This window comes from Heterodontus francisci, chromosome 29 (assembly GCF_036365525.1).
Source record: "Heterodontus francisci isolate sHetFra1 chromosome 29, sHetFra1.hap1, whole genome shotgun sequence".
In the NCBI taxonomy this organism is placed as follows: domain Eukaryota; kingdom Metazoa; phylum Chordata; class Chondrichthyes; order Heterodontiformes; family Heterodontidae; genus Heterodontus; species Heterodontus francisci.
In genome coordinates, this window is record NC_090399.1 from 66,780,100 (window position 1) to 66,800,451 (window position 20,352).

General features: G+C 58.4%; 1 protein-coding gene across 1 annotated transcript in view; it reads left to right on the forward strand.

The window, feature by feature from the left end:
- The window catches only part of LOC137345671 (class I histocompatibility antigen, F10 alpha chain-like), a 115,591-nt gene that overhangs the window by 80,395 nt on the left and 14,844 nt on the right, over nucleotides 1–20,352 (forward strand). The window contains exon 5 of the mRNA XM_068008934.1: nucleotides 16,897–17,001. Within this exon, the coding sequence (XP_067865035.1) occupies nucleotides 16,897–17,001 (105 nt within the window). The remainder of the gene's footprint in view (nucleotides 1–16,896; nucleotides 17,002–20,352) is intronic.

Consider the following 20,352-nt stretch of genomic DNA (forward strand, 5'->3'; position numbering starts at 1 on the left):
GTCTCACTACAGGAGGGAGGGTCAGTGCTGAGCTGTGTGAGGTTCCAGTCTCACTACAGGAGGGAGGGTCAGTGCTGAGCTGTGTGAGGATCCAGTCTGACTACAGGAGGGAGGGAGGGTCAGTGTTCAGCAGTGTGAGGATCCAGTCTCACGACAGGAGGGAGGGTCAGTGCTGAGCTGTGTGAGGATCCAGTCTCACTACAGGAGCGAGGGAGGGTCAGTGCAGAGCTGTGTGAGGATCCAGTCTCACTACAGGAGGGAGGGTCAGTGCTGAGCAGTGTGAGGATCCAGTCTCACTACAGGAGGGAGGGAGGGTCAGTGCTGAGCTGTGTGAAGATCCATTCTCACTACAGGAGGGAGGGTCAGTGCTGAGCTGCGTGAGGATCCAGTCTCACTACAGGAGGGAGGATCAGTGCTGAGCTGTGTGAGGATCCAGTCTCACTACAGGAGGGAGGGTCTGTGCTGAGCTGTGTGAGGATCCAGTCTCACTACAGGAGGGAGGGTCAGTGCTGGGCTGTGTGAGGATCCAGTCTCACTACAGGAGGGAGGGAGGGTCAGTGCTGAGCTGTGTGAGGATCCAGTCTCACTACAGGAGGGCGGGTCAGTGCTGAGCTGTGTGAGGATCCAGTCTCACTACAGGAGGCAGGGTCAGTGCTGAGCTGTGTGAGGATCCAGTCTCTCTACAGGAGGGAGGGAGGGTCAGTGCTGAGCTGTGTGAGGATCCAGTCTCACGACAGGTGGTAGAGAGGGTCAGTGCTGAGCTGTGTGAGCATCCAGTCTCAATACAGGAGGGAGGTCAGTGCTGAGCTGTGTGAGGATCCAGTCTCACTGCAGGAGGGAGGGTCAGTGCTGAGCTGTGTGAGGATCCAGTCTCACGACAGGAGGGAGGGTCAGTGCTGAGCTGTGTGAGGATCCAGTCTCACTGCAGGAGGGAGGGTCAGTGCTGAGCTATGTGAGGATCCAGTCTCACTACAGGAGGGAGGGTCAGTGCTGAGCTGTGTGAGGTTCCAGTCTCACTCCAGGAGGGAGCGAGGGTCAGTGCTGAGCTGTGTGAGGATCCAGTCTCACTCCAGGAGGGAGGGTCAGTGCTGAGCTGTGTGACGATCCATTCTCACTACAGGAGGGAGGGTCAGTGCTGAGCTGTGTGAGGATCCAGTCTCACTGCAGGAGGGAGGGTCAGTGCTGAGCTGTGTGACGATCCAGTCTCACTACAGGAGGGAGGGTCAGTGCTGAGCTGTGTGAGGATCCAGTCTCACTGCAGGAGGGAGGGTCAGTGCTGAGCTGTGTGACGATCCAGTCTCACTACAGGAGGGAGGGTCAGTGCTGAGCTGTGTGACGATCCAGTCTCACTACAGGAGGGAGGGTCAGTGCTGAGCTGTGTGAGGTTCCAGTCTCACTACAGGAGGGAGGGTCTGTGCTGAGCTGTGTGAGGATCCAGTCTCACTACAGGAGGGAGGGTCAGTGCTGGGCTGTGTGAGGATCCAGTCTCACTACAGGAGGGAGGGAGGGTCAGTGCTGAGCTGTGTGAGGATCCAGTCTCACTACAGGAGGGCGGGTCAGTGCTGAGCTGTGTGAGGATCCAGTCTCACTACAGGAGGCAGGGCCGGTGCTGAGCTGTGTGAGGATCCAGTCTCTCTACAGGAGGGAGGGAGGGTCAGTGCTGAGCTGTGTGAGGATCCAGTCTCACGACAGGAGGTAGAGAGGGTCAGTGCTGAGCTGTGTGAGGATCCAGTCTCAATACAGGAGGGAGGTCAGTGCTGAGCTGTGTGAGGATCCAGTCTCACTGCAGGAGGGAGGGTCAGTGCTGAGCTGTGTGAGGATCCAGTCTCACGACAGGAGATAGGGTCAGTGCTGAGCTGTGTGAGGATCCAGTCTCACTGCAGGGCGGAGGGTCAGTGCTGAGCTGTGTGAGGATCCAGTCTCACAACAGGAGGCAGGGAGAGTCAGTGCTGAGCTGTGTGAGGATCCAGTCTCACTACAGGAGGGAGGGTCACTGCTGAGCTGTGTGAGGATCCAGTCTCACTCCAGGAGGGAGGGAGGGTCAGTGCTGAGCTGTGTGAGGATCCAGTCTCACTACAGCAGGGAGGGTCAGTGCTGAGCTGTGTGAGGATCCACTCTCCCTACAGGAGGGAGAGTCAGTGCTGAGCTGTGTGAGGATCCAGTCTCACCGCAGGAGGGAGGGTCAGTGCTGAGCTGTGTGAGGATCCAGTCTCACCGCAGGAGGGAGGGTCAGTGCTGAGCTGTGTGAGGATCCAGTCTCACCGCAGGAGGGAGAGTCAGTGCTGAGCTGTGTGAGGATCCAGTCTCACCGCAGGAGGGAGAGTCAGTGCTGAGCTGTGTGAGGATCCAGTCTCACGACAGGAGGGAGGGAGGGTCAGTGCTGAGCTGTGTGAGGATCCAGTCTCACTGCAGGAGGGAGAGTGAGTGCTGAGCTGTGTGAGGATCCAGTCTCACTACAGGAGGGAGGGAGGGTCAGTGCTGAGATGTGTGAGGATCCAGTCTGACTCCAGGAGGGAGGGAGCGTCGGTGCTGAGCTGTGTGAGGATCCAGTCTCACTGCAGGAGGGAGAGTGAGTGCTGAGCTGTGTGAGGATCCAGTCTCACTACAGGAGGGAGGGAGAGTCAGTGCTGAGCTGTGTGAGGATCCAGTTTCACTGCAGGAGGGAGGGTCAGTGCTGAGCTGTGCGAGGATCCACTCTCACTACAGGAGGGAGGGTCAGTGCTGAGCTGTGTGAGGATCCAGTCTCACTACAGGAGGGAGGGAGGGTCAGTGTTGAGCTGTGTGAGGATCCAGTCTCACTACAGGAGGGAGGGAGGGTCAGTGCTGAGCTGTGTGAGGATCCAGTCTCACTACAGGAGGGCGGGTCAATGCTGAGCTGTGTGAGGATCCAGTCTCACTACAGGAGGGAGGGAGGGTCAGTGCTGAGCTGTGTGAGGATCCAGTCTCACTACAGGAGGGAGGGAGTGTCAGTGCTGAGCTGTGTGAGGGTCCAGTCTCACGACAGGAGGGAGGGAGGGTCAGTGCTGAGCTGTGTGAGGATCCAGTCTCACTACAGGAGGGAGGGTCAGTGCTGAGCTGTGTGAGGATCCAGTCTCACTACAGGAGGGAGGGTCAGTGCTGAGCTGTGTGAGGATCCAGTCTCACTACAGGAGGGAGGGTCAGTGCTGAGCTGTGTGAAGATCCATTCTCACTTCAGGAGGGAGGGTCAGTGCTGAGCTGCGTGAGGATCCAGTCTCACTACAGGAGGGAGGGTCAGTGCTGAGCTGTGTGAGGATCCAGTCTCACTCCAGGAGGGAGGGTCAGTGCTGAGCTGTGTGAGGATCCAGTCTGACTACAGGAGGGAGGGTCAGTGCTGAGCTGTGTGAGGATCCAGTCTCACTACAGGAGGGAGGGTGAGTGCTGAGCTGTGTGAGGATCCAGTCTCACTACAGGAGGGAGGGTCAGTGCTGGGCTGTGTGAGGATCCAGTCTCACTACAGGAGGGAGGGAGGGTCAGTGCTGAGCTGTGTGAGGATCCAGTCTCACTACAGGAGGGCGGGTCAATGCTGAGCTGCGTGAGGATCCAGTCTCTCTACAGGAGGGAGGGAGGGTCAGTGCTGAGCTGTGTGCGGATCCAGTCTCACTACAGGAGGGAGGGAGTGTCAGTGCTGAGCTGTGTGAGGATCCAGTCTCACGACAGGAGGGAGGGAGGGTCAGTGCTGAGCTGTGTGAGGATCCAGTCTCACTACAGGAGGGAGGGTCAGTGCTGAGCTGTGTGAGGATCCAGTCTCACTGCAGGAGGGAGGGTCAGTGCTGAGCTGTGTGAGGATCCAGTCCACCACAGGAGGGAGGGTCAGTGCTGAGCTGTGTGAGGATCCAGTCTCACTACAGGAGGGAGGGTCAGTGCTGAGCTGTGTGAGGATCCAGTCTCACTACAGGAGGCAGGGAGGGTCAGTGCTGAGCTGTGTGAGGATCCAGTCTCACTACAGGGGGGAGGGTCAGTGCTGAGCTGGGTGAGGATCCAGTCTCACTGCAGGAGGGAGGGTCTGTGCTGAGCTGTGTGAGGATCCAGTCTCACTACAGGAGGGAGGATCAGTGCTGAGCTGTGTGAGGATCCTGTCTCACTACAGGAGGGAGGGTCAGTGTTGAGCTGTGTGAGGATCCAGTCTCACTACAGGAGGGAGGGAGGGTCAGTGCTGAGCTGTGTGAGGATCCAGTCTCACAACAGGAGGGCGGGTCAATGCTGAGCTGTGTGAGGATCCAGTCTCACTGCAGGAGGGAGGGAGGGTCAGTGCTGAGCTGTGTGAGGATCCAGTCTCACTACAGGAGGGAGGGAGTGTCAGTGCTGAGCTGTGTGAGGATCCAGTCTCACGACAGGAGGGAGGGTCAGTGCTGAGCTGTGTGAGGATCCAGTCTCACTACAGGAGGGAGGGTCAGTGCTGAGCTGTGTGAAGATCCATTCTCACTACAGGAGGGAGGGTCAGTGCTGAGCTGTGTGAGAATCCAGTCTCACTACAGGAGGGAGGGTCAGTGCTGAGCTGTGTGAAGATCCATTCTCACTACAGGAGGGAGGGTCAGTGCTGAGCTGTGTGAGGATCCAGTCTCACTACAGGAGGGTGGGTCAGTGCTGAGCTGTGTGAGGATCCAGTTTCACTACAGGAGGGAGGATCAGTGCTGAGCTGTGTGAGGATCCAGTCTGACTCCAGGAGGGAGGGTCAGTGCTGAGCTGTGTGAGGATCCAGTCTCACTACAGGAGGGAGGGTCAGTGCTGAGCTGTGTGAGGATCCAGTCTCACTCCAGGAGGGAGGGTCAGTGCTGAGCTGTGTGAGGATCCAGTCTGACTACAGGAGGGAGGGTCATTGCTGAGCTGTGTGAGGATCCAGTCTCACTACAGGAGGGAGGGTCAGTGCTGAGCTGTGTGAGGATCCAGTCTCACTACAGGAGGGAGGGTCAGTGCTGGGCTGTGTGAGGATCCAGTCTCACTACAGGAGGGAGGGAGGGTCAGTGCTGAGCTGTGTGAGGATCCAGTCTCACTACAGGAGGGAGGGAGGGTCAGTGCTGAGCTGTGTGAGGATCCAGTCTCACTACAGGAGGGAGGGAGTGTCAGTGCTGAGCTGTGTGAGGATCCAGTCTCACGACAGGAGGGAGGGAGGGTCAGTGCTGAGCTGTGTGAGGATCCAGTCTCACTACAGGAGGGAGGGTCAGTGCTGAGCTGTGTGAGGATCCAGTCTCACTGCTGGAGGGTGGGTCAGTGCTGAGCTGTGTGAGGATCCAGTCCACCACAGGAGGGAGGGTCAGTGCTGAGCTGTGTGAGGATCCAGTCTCACTACAGGAGGCAGGGAGGGTCAGTGCTGAGCTGTGTGAGGATCCAGTCTCACTACAGGGGGGAGGGTCAGTGCTGAGCTGGGTGAGGATCCAGTCTCACTGCAGGAGGGAGGGTCTGTGCTGAGCTGTGTGAGGATCCAGTCTCACTACAGGAGGGAGGATCAGTGCTGAGCTGTGTGAGGATCCTGTCTCACTACAGGAGGGAGGGTCAGTGTTGAGCTGTGTGAGGATCCAGTCTCACTACAGGAGGGAGGGAGGGTCAGTGCTGAGCTGTGTGAGGATCCAGTCTCACAACAGGAGGGCGGGTCAATGCTGAGCTGTGTGAGGATCCAGTCTCACTGCAGGAGGGAGGGAGGGTCAGTGCTGAGCTGTGTGAGGATCCAGTCTCACTACAGGAGGGAGGGAGTGTCAGTGCTGAGCTGTGTGAGGATCCAGTCTCACGACAGGAGGGAGGGAGAGTCAGTGCTGAGCTGTGTGAGGATCCAGTCTCACTACAGGAGGGAGGGTCAGTGCTGAGCTGTGTGAGGATCCAGTCTCACTACAGGAGGGAGGGTCAGTGCTGAGCAGTGTGAAGATCCATTCTCACTACAGGAGGGAGGGTCAGTGCTGAGCTGTGTGAGGATCCAGTCTCACTACAGGAGGGTGGGTCAGTGCTGAGCTGTGTGAGGATCCAGTTTCACTACAGGAGGGAGGATCAGTGCTGAGCTGTGTGAGGATCCAGTCTGACTCCAGGAGGGAGGGTCAGTGCTGAGCTGTGTGAGGATCCAGTCTCACTACAGGAGGGAGGGTCAGTGCTGAGCTGTGTGAGGATCCAGTCTCACTCCAGGAGGGAGGGTCAGTGCTGAGCTGTGTGAGGATCCAGTCTGACTACAGGAGGGAGGGTCATTGCTGAGCTGTGTGAGGATCCAGTCTCACTACAGGAGGGAGGGTCAGTGCTGAGCTGTGTGAGGATCCAGTCTCACTACAGGAGGGAGGGTCAGTGCTGAGCTGTGTGAGGATCCAGTCTCACTACAGGAGGCAGGGAGGGACAGTGCTGAGCTGTGTGAGGATCCAGTCTGACTACAGGAGGGAGGGTCAGTGCTGAGCTGGGTGAGGATCCAGTCTCACTACAGGAGGGAGGGTCAGTGCTGAGCTGTGTGAGGATCCAGTCTCACTACAGGAGGGAGGGTCAGTGCTGGGCTGTGTGAGGATCCAGTCTCACTACAGGAGGGAGGGAGGGTCAGTGCTGAGCTGTGTGAGGATCCAGTCTCACTACAGGAGGGCGGGTCAATGCTGAGCTGCGTGAGGATCCAGTCTCTCTACAGGAGGGAGGGAGGGTCAGTGCTGAGCTGTGTGAGGATCCAGTCTCACTACAGGAGGGAGGGAGTGTCAGTGCTGAGCTGTGTGAGGATCCAGTCTCACGACAGGAGGGAGGGAGGGTCAGTGCTGAGCTGTGTGAGGATCCAGTCTCACTACAGGAGGGAGGATCAGTGCTGAGCTGTGTGAGGATCCAGTCTCACTACAGGAGGGAGGGTCAGTGCTGAGCTGTGTGAGGATCCAGTCTCACTACAGGAGGGAGGGTCAGTGCTGAGCTGTGTGAGGATCCAGTCTCACTACAGGAGGGAGGGACAGTGCAGGGCTGTGTGAGGATCCAGTCTCACTACAGGAGGGAGGGAGGGTCAGTGCTGAGCTGTGTGAGGATCCAGTCTCACAACAGGAGGGCGGGTCAATGCTGAGCTGTGTGAGGATCCAGTCTCACTGCAGGAGGGAGGGTCAGTGCTGAGCTGTGTGAGGATCCAGTCTCACTACAGGAGGGAGGGAGTGTCAGTGCTGAGCTGTGTGAGGATCCAGTCTCACGACAGGAGGGAGGGAGAGTCAGTGCTGAGCTGTGTGAGGATCCAGTCTCACTACAGGAGGGAGGGTCAGTGCTGAGCTGTGTGAGGATCCAGTCTCACTACAGGAGGGAGGGAGGGTCAGTGCTGAGCTGTGTGAGGATCCAGTCTCACTACAGGAGGGAGGGAGGGTCAGTGCTGAGCTGTGTGAGGATCCAGTCTCACTACAGGAGGGAGGGAGTGTCAGTGCTGAGCTGTGTGAGGATCCAGTCTCACGAAAGGAGGGAGTGAGGGTCAGTGCTGAGCTGTGTGAGGATCCAGTCTCACTACAGGAGGGAGGGTCAGTGCTGAGCTGTGTGAGGATCCAGTCTCACTGCAGGAGGGAGGGTCAGTGCTGAGCTGTGTGAGGATCCAGTCTCACGACAGGAGGGAGGGTCAGTGCTGAGCTGTGTGAGGATCCAGTCTCACTACAGGAGGGAGGGTCAGTGCTGAGCTGTGTGAGGATCCAGTCTCACTACAGGAGGCAGGGAGGGTCAGTGCTGAGCTGTGTGAGGATCCAGTCTGACTACAGGAGGGAGGGTCAGTGCTGAGCTGGGTGAGGATCCAGTCTCACTACAGGAGGGAGGGTCAGTGCTGAGCTGTGTGAGGATCCAGTCTCACTACAGGAGGGAGGGTCAGTGCTGGGCTGTGTGAGGATCCAGTCTCACTACAGGAGGGAGGGAGGGTCAGTGCTGAGCTGTGTGAGGATCCAGTCTCACTACAGGAGGGCGGGTCAATGCTGAGCTGCGTGAGGATCCAGTCTCTCTACAGGAGGGAGGGAGGGTCAGTGCTGAGCTGTGTGAGGATCCAGTCTCACTACAGGAGGGAGGGAGTGTCAGTGCTGAGCTGTGTGAGGATCCAGTCTCACGACAGGAGGGAGGGAGGGTCAGTGCTGAGCTGTGTGAGGATCCAGTCTCACTACAGGAGGGAGGGAGGGTCAGTGCTGAGCTGTGTGAGGATCCAGTCTCACAACAGGAGGGCGGGTCAATGCTGAGCTGTGTGAGGATCCAGTCTCACTGCAGGAGGGAGGGAGGGTCAGTGCTGAGCTGTGTGAGGATCCAGTCTCACTACAGGAGGGAGGGAGTGTCAGTGCTGAGCTGTGTGAGGATCCAGTCTCACGACAGGAGGGAGGGAGAGTCAGTGCTGAGCTGTGTGAGGATCCAGTCTCACTACAGGAGGGAGGGTCAGTGCTGAGCTGTGTGAGGATCCAGTCTCACTACAGGAGGGAGGGTCAGTGCTGAGCAGTGTGAAGATCCATTCTCACTACAGGAGGGAGGGTCAGTGCTGAGCTGTGTGAGGATCCAGTCTCACTACAGGAGGGTGGGTCAGTGCTGAGCTGTGTGAGGATCCAGTTTCACTACAGGAGGGAGGATCAGTGCTGAGCTGTGTGAGGATCCAGTCTGACTCCAGGAGGGAGGGTCAGTGCTGAGCTGTGTGAGGATCCAGTCTCACTACAGGAGGGAGGGTCAGTGCTGAGCTGTGTGAGGATCCAGTCTCACTCCAGGAGGGAGGGTCAGTGCTGAGCTGTGTGAGGATCCAGTCTGACTACAGGAGGGAGGGTCATTGCTGAGCTGTGTGAGGATCCAGTCTCACTACAGGAGGGAGGGTCAGTGCTGAGCTGTGTGAGGATCCAGTCTCACTACAGGAGGGAGGGTCAGTGCTGAGCTGTGTGAGGATCCAGTCTCACTACAGGAGGCAGGGAGGGACAGTGCTGAGCTGTGTGAGGATCCAGTCTGACTACAGGAGGGAGGGTCAGTGCTGAGCTGGGTGAGGATCCAGTCTCACTACAGGAGGGAGGGTCAGTGCTGAGCTGTGTGAGGATCCAGTCTCACTACAGGAGGGAGGGTCAGTGCTGGGCTGTGTGAGGATCCAGTCTCACTACAGGAGGGAGGGAGGGTCAGTGCTGAGCTGTGTGAGGATCCAGTCTCACTACAGGAGGGCGGGTCAATGCTGAGCTGCGTGAGGATCCAGTCTCTCTACAGGAGGGAGGGAGGGTCAGTGCTGAGCTGTGTGAGGATCCAGTCTCACTACAGGAGGGAGGGAGTGTCAGTGCTGAGCTGTGTGAGGATCCAGTCTCACGACAGGAGGGAGGGAGGGTCAGTGCTGAGCTGTGTGAGGATCCAGTCTCACTACAGGAGGGAGGATCAGTGCTGAGCTGTGTGAGGATCCAGTCTCACTACAGGAGGGAGGGTCAGTGCTGAGCTGTGTGAGGATCCAGTCTCACTACAGGAGGGAGGGTCAGTGCTGAGCTGTGTGAGGATCCAGTCTCACTACAGGAGGGAGGGACAGTGCAGGGCTGTGTGAGGATCCAGTCTCACTACAGGAGGGAGGGAGGGTCAGTGCTGAGCTGTGTGAGGATCCAGTCTCACAACAGGAGGGCGGGTCAATGCTGAGCTGTGTGAGGATCCAGTCTCACTGCAGGAGGGAGGGTCAGTGCTGAGCTGTGTGAGGATCCAGTCTCACTACAGGAGGGAGGGAGTGTCAGTGCTGAGCTGTGTGAGGATCCAGTCTCACGACAGGAGGGAGGGAGAGTCAGTGCTGAGCTGTGTGAGGATCCAGTCTCACTACAGGAGGGAGGGTCAGTGCTGAGCTGTGTGAGGATCCAGTCTCACTACAGGAGGGAGGGAGGGTCAGTGCTGAGCTGTGTGAGGATCCAGTCTCACTACAGGAGGGAGGGAGGGTCAGTGCTGAGCTGTGTGAGGATCCAGTCTCACTACAGGAGGGAGGGAGTGTCAGTGCTGAGCTGTGTGAGGATCCAGTCTCACGAAAGGAGGGAGTGAGGGTCAGTGCTGAGCTGTGTGAGGATCCAGTCTCACTACAGGAGGGAGGGTCAGTGCTGAGCTGTGTGAGGATCCAGTCTCACTGCAGGAGGGAGGGTCAGTGCTGAGCTGTGTGAGGATCCAGTCTCACGACAGGAGGGAGGGTCAGTGCTGAGCTGTGTGAGGATCCAGTCTCACTACAGGAGGGAGGGTCAGTGCTGAGCTGTGTGAGGATCCAGTCTCACTACAGGAGGCAGGGAGGGTCAGTGCTGAGCTGTGTGAGGATCCAGTCTGACTACAGGAGGGAGGGTCAGTGCTGAGCTGGGTGAGGATCCAGTCTCACTACAGGAGGGAGGGTCAGTGCTGAGCTGTGTGAGGATCCAGTCTCACTACAGGAGGGAGGGTCAGTGCTGGGCTGTGTGAGGATCCAGTCTCACTACAGGAGGGAGGGAGGGTCAGTGCTGAGCTGTGTGAGGATCCAGTCTCACTACAGGAGGGCGGGTCAATGCTGAGCTGCGTGAGGATCCAGTCTCTCTACAGGAGGGAGGGAGGGTCAGTGCTGAGCTGTGTGAGGATCCAGTCTCACTACAGGAGGGAGGGAGTGTCAGTGCTGAGCTGTGTGAGGATCCAGTCTCACGACAGGAGGGAGGGAGGGTCAGTGCTGAGCTGTGTGAGGATCCAGTCTCACTACAGGAGGGAGGGAGGGTCAGTGCTGAGCTGTGTGAGGATCCAGTCTCACTACAGGAGGGAGGGAGTGTCAGTGCTGAGCTGTGTGAGGATCCAGTCTCACGAAAGGAGGGAGTGAGGGTCAGTGCTGAGCTGTGTGAGGATCCAGTCTCACTACAGGAGGGAGGGTCAGTGCTGAGCTGTGTGAGGATCCAGTCTCACTGCAGGAGGGAGGGTCAGTGCTGAGCTGTGTGAGGATCCAGTCTCACGACAGGAGGGAGGGTCAGTGCTGAGCTGTGTGAGGATCCAGTCTCACTACAGGAGGGAGGGTCAGTGCTGAGCTGTGTGAGGATCCAGTCTCACTACAGGAGGCAGGGAGGGTCAGTGCTGAGCTGTGTGAGGATCCAGTCTGACTACAGGAGGGAGGGTCAGTGCTGAGCTGGGTGAGGATCCAGTCTCACTACAGGAGGGAGGGTCAGTGCTGAGCTGTGTGAGGATCCAGTCTCACTACAGGAGGGAGGGTCAGTGCTGGGCTGTGTGAGGATCCAGTCTCACTACAGGAGGGAGGGAGGGTCAGTGCTGAGCTGTGTGAGGATCCAGTCTCACTACAGGAGGGCGGGTCAATGCTGAGCTGCGTGAGGATCCAGTCTCTCTACAGGAGGGAGGGAGGGTCAGTGCTGAGCTGTGTGAGGATCCAGTCTCACTACAGGAGGGAGGGAGTGTCAGTGCTGAGCTGTGTGAGGATCCAGTCTCACGACAGGAGGGAGGGAGGGTCAGTGCTGAGCTGTGTGAGGATCCAGTCTCACTACAGGAGGGAGGGTCAGTGCTGAGCTGTGTGAGGATCCAGTCTCACTGCAGGAGGGAGGGTCAGTGCTGAGCTGTGTGAGGATCCAGTCTCACGACAGGAGGGAGGGTCAGTGCTGAGCTGTGTGAGGATCCAGTCTCACTACAGGAGGGAGGGTCAGTGCTGAGCTGTGTGAGGATCCAGTCTCACTACAGGAGGCAGGGAGGGTCAGTGCTGAGCTGTGTGAGGATCCAGTCTCACTACAGGGGGGAGGGTCAGTGCTGAGCTGGGTGAGGATCCAGTCTCACTGCAGGAGGGAGGGTCAGTGCTGAGCTGTGTGAGGATCCAGTCTCACTACAGGAGGGAGGATCAGTGCTGAGCTGTGTGAGGATCCTGTCTCACTACAGGAGGGAGGGTCAGTGTTGAGCTGTGTGAGGATCCAGTCTCACTACAGGAGGGAGGATCAGTGCTGAGCTGTGTGAGGATCCAGTCTCACTACAGGAGGGAGGGTCAGTGTTGAGCTGTGTGAGGATCCAGTCTCACTACAGGAGGGAGGGTCAGTGCTGAGCTGTGTGAGGATCCAGTCTCACTACAGGAGGGAGGGTCAGTGCTGAGCTGTGTGAGGATCCAGTCTCACTACAGGAGGGAGGGACAGTGTAGGGCTGTGTGAGGATCCAGTCTCACTACAGGAGGGAGGGAGGGTCAGTGCTGAGCTGTGTGAGGATCCAGTCTCACAACAGGAGGGCGGGTCAATGCTGAGCTGTGTGAGGATCCAGTCTCACTGCAGGAGGGAGGGAGGGTCAGTGCTGAGCTGTGTGAGGATCCAGTCTCACTACAGGAGGGAGGGAGTGTCAGTGCTGAGCTGTGTGAGGATCCAGTCTCACGACAGGAGGGAGGGAGAGTCAGTGCTGAGCTGTGTGAGGATCCAGTCTCACTACAGGAGGGAGGGTCAGTGCTGAGCTGTGTGAGGATCCAGTCTCACTACAGGAGGGAGGGTCAGTGCTGAGCTGTGTGAAGATCCATTCTCACTACAGGAGGGAGGGTCAGTGCTGAGCTGCGTGAGGATCCAGTCTCACTACAGGAGGGTGGGTCAGTGCTGAGCTGTGTGAGGATCCAGTTTCACTACAGGAGGGAGGATCAGTGCTGAGCTGTGTGAGGATCCAGTCTGACTCCAGGAGGGAGGGTCAGTGCTGAGCTGTGTGAGGATCCAGTCTCACTACAGGAGGGAGGGTCAGTGCTGAGCTGTGTGAGGATCCAGTCTCACTCCAGGAGGGAGGGTCAGTGCTGAGCTGTGTGAGGATCCAGTCTGACTACAGGAGGGAGGGTCATTGCTGAGCTGTGTGAGGATCCAGTCTCACTCCAGGAGGGAGGGTCAGTGCTGAGCTGTGTGAGGATCCAGTCTCACTACAGGAGGGAGGGTCAGTGCTGGGCTGTGTGAGGATCCAGTCTCACTACAGGAGGGAGGGAGGGTCAGTGCTGAGCTGTGTGAGGATCCAGTCTCACTACAGGAGGGAGGGAGGGTCAGTGCTGAGCTGTGTGAGGATCCAGTCTCACTACAGGAGGGAGGGTCAGTGCTGAGCTGTGTGAGGATCCAGTCTCACTGCAGGAGGGAGGGTCAGTGCTGAGCTGTGTGAGGATCCAGTCTCACGACAGGAGGGAGGGTCAGTGCTGAGCTGTGTGAGGATCCAGTCTCACTACAGGAGGGAGGGTCAGTGCTGAGCTGTGTGAGGATCCAGTCTCACTACAGGAGGCAGGGAGGGTCAGTGCTGAGCTGTGTGAGGATCCAGTCTCACTACAGGGGGGAGGGTCAGTGCTGAGCTGGGTGAGGATCCAGTCTCACTGCAGGAGGGAGGGTCAGTGCTGAGCTGTGTGAGGATCCAGTCTCACTACAGGAGGGAGGATCAGTGCTGAGCTGTGTGAGGATCCTGTCTCACTACAGGAGGGAGGGTCAGTGTTGAGCTGTGTGAGGATCCAGTCTCACTACAGGAGGGAGGATCAGTGCTGAGCTGTGTGAGGATCCAGTCTCACTACAGGAGGGAGCGTCAGTGTTGAGCTGTGTGAGGATCCAGTCTCACTACAGGAGGGAGGGTCAGTGCTGAGCTGTGTGAGGATCCAGTCTCACTACAGGAGGGAGGGTCAGTGCTGAGCTGTGTGAGGATCCAGTCTCACTACAGGAGGGAGGGACAGTGTAGGGCTGTGTGAGGATCCAGTCTCACTACAGGAGGGAGGGAGGGTCAGTGCTGAGCTGTGTGAGGATCCAGTCTCACAACAGGAGGGCGGGTCAATGCTGAGCTGTGTGAGGATCCAGTCTCACTGCAGGAGGGAGGGAGGGTCAGTGCTGAGCTGTGTGAGGATCCAGTCTCACTACAGGAGGGAGGGAGTGTCAGTGCTGAGCTGTGTGAGGATCCAGTCTCACGACAGGAGGGAGGGAGAGTCAGTGCTGAGCTGTGTGAGGATCCAGTCTCACTACAGGAGGGAGGGTCAGTGCTGAGCTGTGTGAGGATCCAGTCTCACTACAGGAGGGAGGGTCAGTGCTGAGCTGTGTGAAGATCCATTCTCACTACAGGAGGGAGGGTCAGTGCTGAGCTGCGTGAGGATCCAGTCTCACTACAGGAGGGTGGGTCAGTGCTGAGCTGTGTGAGGATCCAGTTTCACTACAGGAGGGAGGATCAGTGCTGCGCTGTGTGAGGATCCAGTCTGACTCCAGGAGGGAGGGTCAGTGCTGAGCTGTGTGAGGATCCAGTCTCACTACAGGAGGGAGGGTCAGTGCTGAGCTGTGTGAGGATCCAGTCTCACTCCAGGAGGGAGGGTCAGTGCTGAGCTGTGTGAGGATCCAGTCTGACTACAGGAGGGAGGGTCATTGCTGAGCTGTGTGAGGATCCAGTCTCACTCCAGGAGGGAGGGTCAGTGCTGAGCTGTGTGAGGATCCAGTCTCACTACAGGAGGGAGGGTCAGTGCTGGGCTGTGTGAGGATCCAGTCTCACTACAGGAGGGAGGGAGGGTCAGTGCTGAGCTGTGTGAGGATCCAGTCTCACTACAGGAGGGAGGGAGGGTCAGTGCTGAGCTGTGTGAGGATCCAGTCTCACTACAGGAGGGAGGGTCAGTGCTGAGCTGTGTGAGGATCCAGTCTCACTGCAGGAGGGAGGGTCAGTGCTGAGCTGTGTGAGGATCCAGTCTCACGACAGGAGGGAGGGTCAGTGCTGAGCTGTGTGAGGATCCAGTCTCACTACAGGAGGGAGGGTCAGTGCTGAGCTGTGTGAGGATCCAGTCTCACTACAGGAGGCAGGGAGGGTCAGTGCTGAGCTGTGTGAGGATCCAGTCTCACTACAGGGGGGAGGGTCAGTGCTGAGCTGGGTGAGGATCCAGTCTCACTGCAGGAGGGAGGGTCAGTGCTGAGCTGTGTGAGGATCCAGTCTCACTACAGGAGGGAGGATCAGTGCTGAGCTGTGTGAGGATCCTGTCTCACTACAGGAGGGAGGGTCAGTGTTGAGCTGTGTGAGGATCCAGTCTCACTACAGGAGGGAGGATCAGTGCTGAGCTGTGTGAGGATCCAGTCTCACTACAGGAGGGAGGGTCAGTGTTGAGCTGTGTGAGGATCCAGTATCACTACAGGAGGGAGGGTCAGTGCTGAGCTGTGTGAGGATCCAGTCTCACTACAGGAGGGAGGGTCAGTGCTGAGCTGTGTGAGGATCCAGTCTCACTACAGGAGGGAGGGACAGTGTAGGGCTGTGTGAGGATCCAGTCTCACTACAGGAGGGAGGGAGAGTCAGTGCTGAGCTGTGTGAGGATCCAGTCTCACAACAGGAGGGCGGGTCAATGCTGAGCTGTGTGAGGATCCAGTCTCACTGCAGGAGGGAGGGAGGGTCAGTGCTGAGCTGTGTGAGGATCCAGTCTCACTACAGGAGGGAGGGAGTGTCAGTGCTGAGCTGTGTGAGGATCCAGTCTCACGACAGGAGGGAGGGAGAGTCAGTGCTGAGCTGTGTGAGGATCCAGTCTCACTACAGGAGGGAGGGTCAGTGCTGGGCTGTGTGAGGATCCAGTCTCACTACAGGAGGGAGGGAGGGTCAGTGCTGAGCTGTGTGAGGATCCAGTCTCACTACAGGAGGGAGGGAGTGTCAGTGCTGAGCTGTGTGAGGATCCAGTCTCACGACAGGAGGGAGTGAGGGTCAGTGCTGAGCTGTGTGAGGATCCAGTCTCACTACAGGAGGGAGGGTCAGTGCTGAGCTGTGTGAGGATCCAGTCTCACTGCAGGAGGGAGGGTCAGTGCTGAGCTGTGTGAGGATCCAGTCTCACGACAGGAGGGAGTGTCAGTGCTGAGCTGTGTGAGGATCCAGTCTCACGACAGGAGGGAGTGAGGGTCAGTGCTGAGCTGTGTGAGGATCCAGTCTCACTACAGGAGGGAGGGTCAGTGCTGAGCTGTGTGAGGATCCAGTCTCACTGCAGGAGGGAGGGTCAGTGCTGAGCTGTGTGAGGATCCAGTCTCACGACAGGAGGGAGGGTCAGTGCTGAGCTGTGTGAGGATCCAGTCTCACTACAGGAGGGAGGGTCAGTGCTGAGCTGTGTGAGGATCCAGTCTCACTACAGGAAGCAGGGAGGGTCAGTGCTGAGCTGTGTGAGGATCCAGTCTCACTACAGGAGGGAGGGTCAGTGCTGAGCTGGGTGAGGATCCAGTCTCACTGCAGGAGGGAGGGTCAGTGCTGAGCTGTGTGAGGATCCAGTCTCACTACAGGAGGGAGGATCAGTGCTGAGCTGTGTGAGGATCCAGTCTCACTACAGGAGGGAGGGTCAGTGTTGAGCTGTGTGAGGATCCAGTCTCACTACAGGAGGGAGGATCAGTGCTGAGCTGTGTGAGGATCCAGTCTCACTACAGGAGGGAGGGTCAGTGTTGAGCTGTGTGAGGATCCAGTCTCACTACAGGAGGGAGGGTCAGTGCTGAGCTGTGTGAGGATCCAGTCTCACTACAGGAGGGAGGGTCAGTGCTGAGCTGTGTGAGGATCCAGTCTCCACTGCAGGAGGGAGGGTCAGTGCTGAGCTGTGTGAGGATCCAGTCTCACTACAGGAGGGAGGGTCAATGCTGAGCTGTGTGAGGATCCAGTCTCACTACAGGAGGGAGGGTCAGTGCTGAGCTGTTTGAGGATCCAGTCTCCACTGAAGGAGGGAGGGTCAATGCTGAGCTGTGTGAGGATCCAGTCTCTCTACAGGAGGGAGGGAGGGTCAGTGCTGAGCTGTGTGAGGATCCAGTCTCACGACAGGAGGGAGGGAGTGTCAGTGCTGAGCTGTGTGAGGATCCAGTCTCACGACAGGAGGGAGGGAGGGTCAGTGCTGAGCTGTGTGAGGATCCAGTCTCACTACAGGAGGGAGGGTCAGTGCTGAGCTGTGTGAGGATCCAGTCTCACTCCAGGAGGGAGGGGGGGTCAGTGTGTCCCGGGATATTACAGCGCGGTGGGGCTCTGTGTGTCCTCTCTCTCTCTCTCTCTGCCTGTGTCTGTTCCCTGATGTCTAATTCACGCTCTCTCTCTGGTTCTATTTGTCAGAACGGAAGTCTGTCTCCCTGCTCCCCATTATTGTCGGTGTTCTGGTTGCTTTTGTTCTGCTGATCATCGCTGTCATCGTGGGTGTCGTCTTCTTCAAAAAGAAAGGTAGGAATTGGAGAGAAAAAGGGCAGATGCTCACTGGGGCCGTGCGGACTCTGGGTGATGTAAGTTTGGGGAAGGGGGACAGGGGTGTGTTTGGGGGCCCAGTGCGGGCTGGGATTGCTGGTGGGTGAGGAATGGTGACCCAGGGTGGAGTGGGGGGGTGTTTGGTGGCCCAGGGTGGGGGTGGGATTGCCAGTGTGTGGGGAATGGTGACTCGGGGTGGAGTGGGGGGAGTGTTTGGGGGCCCAGGGTGGGGGTGGGATTGCCAGTGGGTGGGGAATGGTGACCCGGGATGGAGTGGGGGGAATGTTTGGTGACCCAGGGTGGGGGTGGGATTGCTGGTGGGTGGGGAATGGTGACCCAGGGTGGAGTGGGGGGCTGTTTGGTGGCCCAGGGTGGGGGTGGGATTGCCAGTGTGTGGGGAATGGTGACTCGGGGTGGAGTGGGGGGAGTGTTTGGGGGCCCAGGGTGGGGGTGGGATTGCCAGTGGGTGGGGAATGGTGACCCGGGATGGAGTGGGGGGAATGTTTGGGGGCCCCGGTTGGGGGTGGGATTGCCAGTGGGTGGGGAATAATGACTCGGGGTGGAGTGGGGGAGTGTTTGGGGGCCCAGGGTGGGGGTGGGATTGCTGGTGGGTGGGGAATGGTGACTCGGGGTGGAGTGGGGAAGTGTTTGGGGGCCCAGGGTGGGGGTGGGATTGCTGGTGGGTGGGGATTGGTGACACGGGGTGGAGTGGGGGGAGTGTTTGGGGGCCCAGGGTGGGGGTGGGATTGCCAGTGTGTGGGGAATGGTGACCCGGGATGGAGTGGGGGGAGTGTTTGGGGCCCAGGGTGGGGGTGGGATTGCTGGTGGGTGGGGAATGGTGACCCAGGGTGGAGTGGAGGAGTGTTTGGGAGCCCAGGGTGTGGGTGGGATTGCTGGTGGGTGGGGATTGGTGACTCGGGGTGGAGTGGGGGAGTGTTTGGGGGCCCAGGGTGGGGGTGGGATTGCCAGTGTGTGGGGAATGGTGACCCGGGATGGAGTGGGGGGAGTGTTTGGGGCCCAGGGTGGGGGTGGGAATGCTGGTGGGTGGGGAATGGTGACCCAGGGTGGAGTGGGGGGGTGTTTGGTGGCCCAGGGTGGGGGTGGGATTGCTGGTGGGTGGGGAATGGTGACCCAGGGTGGAGTGGGGGGGTGTTTGGTGGCCCAGGGTGGGGGTGGGATTTCCAGTGTGTGCGGAATGGTGACTCGGGGTGGAGTGGGGGAGTGTTTGGGAGCCCAGGGTGGGGGTGAGATTGCCAGTGGGTGGGGAATGGTGACTCGGGGTGGAGTGGGGGGGTGTTTGGGGGCCCAGGGTGGGGGTGGGATTGCCAGTGGGTGGGGAATGGTGACTCGGGGTGGAGTGTGGGAGTGTTTGGGGCACAGGGTGGGGGTGGGATTGCTGGTGAGTGGGGAATGGTGACCCGGGGTGGAGTGGAGGAGTGTTTGGGAGCCCAGGGTGTGGGTGGGATTGCCAGTGGGTGGGGAATGGTGACTCGGGGTGGAGTGGGGGAGTGTTTGGGAGCCCAAGGTGGGGGTGGGATTGCTGGTGTGTGGGGAATGGTGACCTGGGATGGAGTGGAGGAGTGTTTGGGGGCCCAGGGTGTGGGTGGGATTGCCAATGGGTGGGGAATGGTGACTCGGGGTGGAGTGGGGGAGTATTTGGGGGCCCAGGGTGGGGGTGGGATTGCTGGTGGGTGGGGAATGGTGACTCGGGGTGGAGTGGGGGGGTGTTTGGGGAACCAGGGTGGGGGTGGGATTGCCAGTGGGTGGGGAATGGTGACTCGGGGTGGAGTGGGGGGGGTGTTTGGGGGCCCAGGGTGGGGGTGGGATTGCTGGTGGATGGTGAATGGTGACTCGGGGTGGAGTGGGGGGGTGTTTGGGGACCCAGGGTGGGGGTGGGATTGCTGGTGGGTGGGGAATGGTGACTCGGGGTGGAGTGGGGGAGTGTTTGGGGGCCCAGGGTGGGGGTGGGATTGCCAGTGGGTGGGGTATGGTGACTCGGGGTGGAGTGGGGGGAGTGTTTGGGGGCCCAGGGTGGGGGTGGGATTGCTGGTGGGTGGGGAATGGTGACTCGGGGTGGAGTGGGGGGTGTTTGGGGGCCCAGGGTGGGGGTGGGATTGCCAGTGGGTGGGGAATAATGACTCTGGGTGGAGTGGGGGAGTGTTTGGGGGCCCAGAGTGGGGGTGGGATTGCTGGTGGGTGGCGAATGGTGACTCGGGGTGGAGTGGAGGAGTGTTTGGGGGCCCAGGGTGGGGGTGGGATTGCCAGTGGGTGGGGAATGGTGACTCGGGGTGGAGTGGGGCAGTGTTTGGGGGCCCAGGGTGGGGGTGGGATTGCTGGTGGGTGGGGATTGGTGACTCGGGGTGGAGTGGGGGAGTGTTTGGGGGCTCAGGGTGGGGGTGGGATTGCCAGTGTGTGGGGAATGGTGACCCGGGATGGAGTGGGGGGAGTGTTTGGGGGCCCAGGGTGGGGTTGGGATTGCCAGTGTGTGGGGAATGGTGACCCGGGGTGGGGTGTGGGGTGGCTCCGGGTCTGAAGATGGTGAACAAGGAAATGTCGACACTGGGTCCAGTGAGCGGAGGAGAGGATGTTCTTTCGGAACCACAAATAAAGGCAAAACTAAACGATGTGAAGTAATTAAACCAGGAGAGGGATAGAAATGGGAAATGTGTGAGTAAAATATTCGAACAGAATGACAGTGTTAGTGTTTGTGTCCCAAGTCAGCATTATTTATACAAACACATAGAGTATCAGGAACAAGTTCCATGAATTGCAGACTTGAATTCAATCTGGAGGCTATGACAAGGCAGCCATTAAGGAGACAGGGATGGAAGATGGGGAGGAGTGGGAATGAAATATACCAGGTTATCCGGTCCACAGGAAAGATCGGAAAAATGGTGAAGGAGGAACAGTTACCTTAGTGATGAAAGATGAAATCACTTCAGTGGGAAGAGAGGATATAACCAGAGTTCAGCAGGCAGTGGAGAACTTATGGGTCGTATTAAGAAATTGAGAAGTATTTAAGACGAGCGGGAGTGCTGTATAGACCCCCGGGTAGTAGCTGTGAAGCTGTAACTTGTATAAAGTTTAGATAAGCAAGTAGTCAAACCGGAATGGTTTTAATAAGGGATTTTAACTTTCATTATAGACTGGGATAAGCAGACTACCACACATCAGAAAGGTAGTGAATTTCTAGAGTGTGTCCAGGATAGTTTTCAGAAACGTCCCAGAACCAACAAGGAGACATGCTCTATTAGATTCTTTTTTTTTCTTTTGGGCCTCCTTATCTCGAGAGACAATGGATACGCGCCTGGAGGTGGTCAGTGGTTTGTG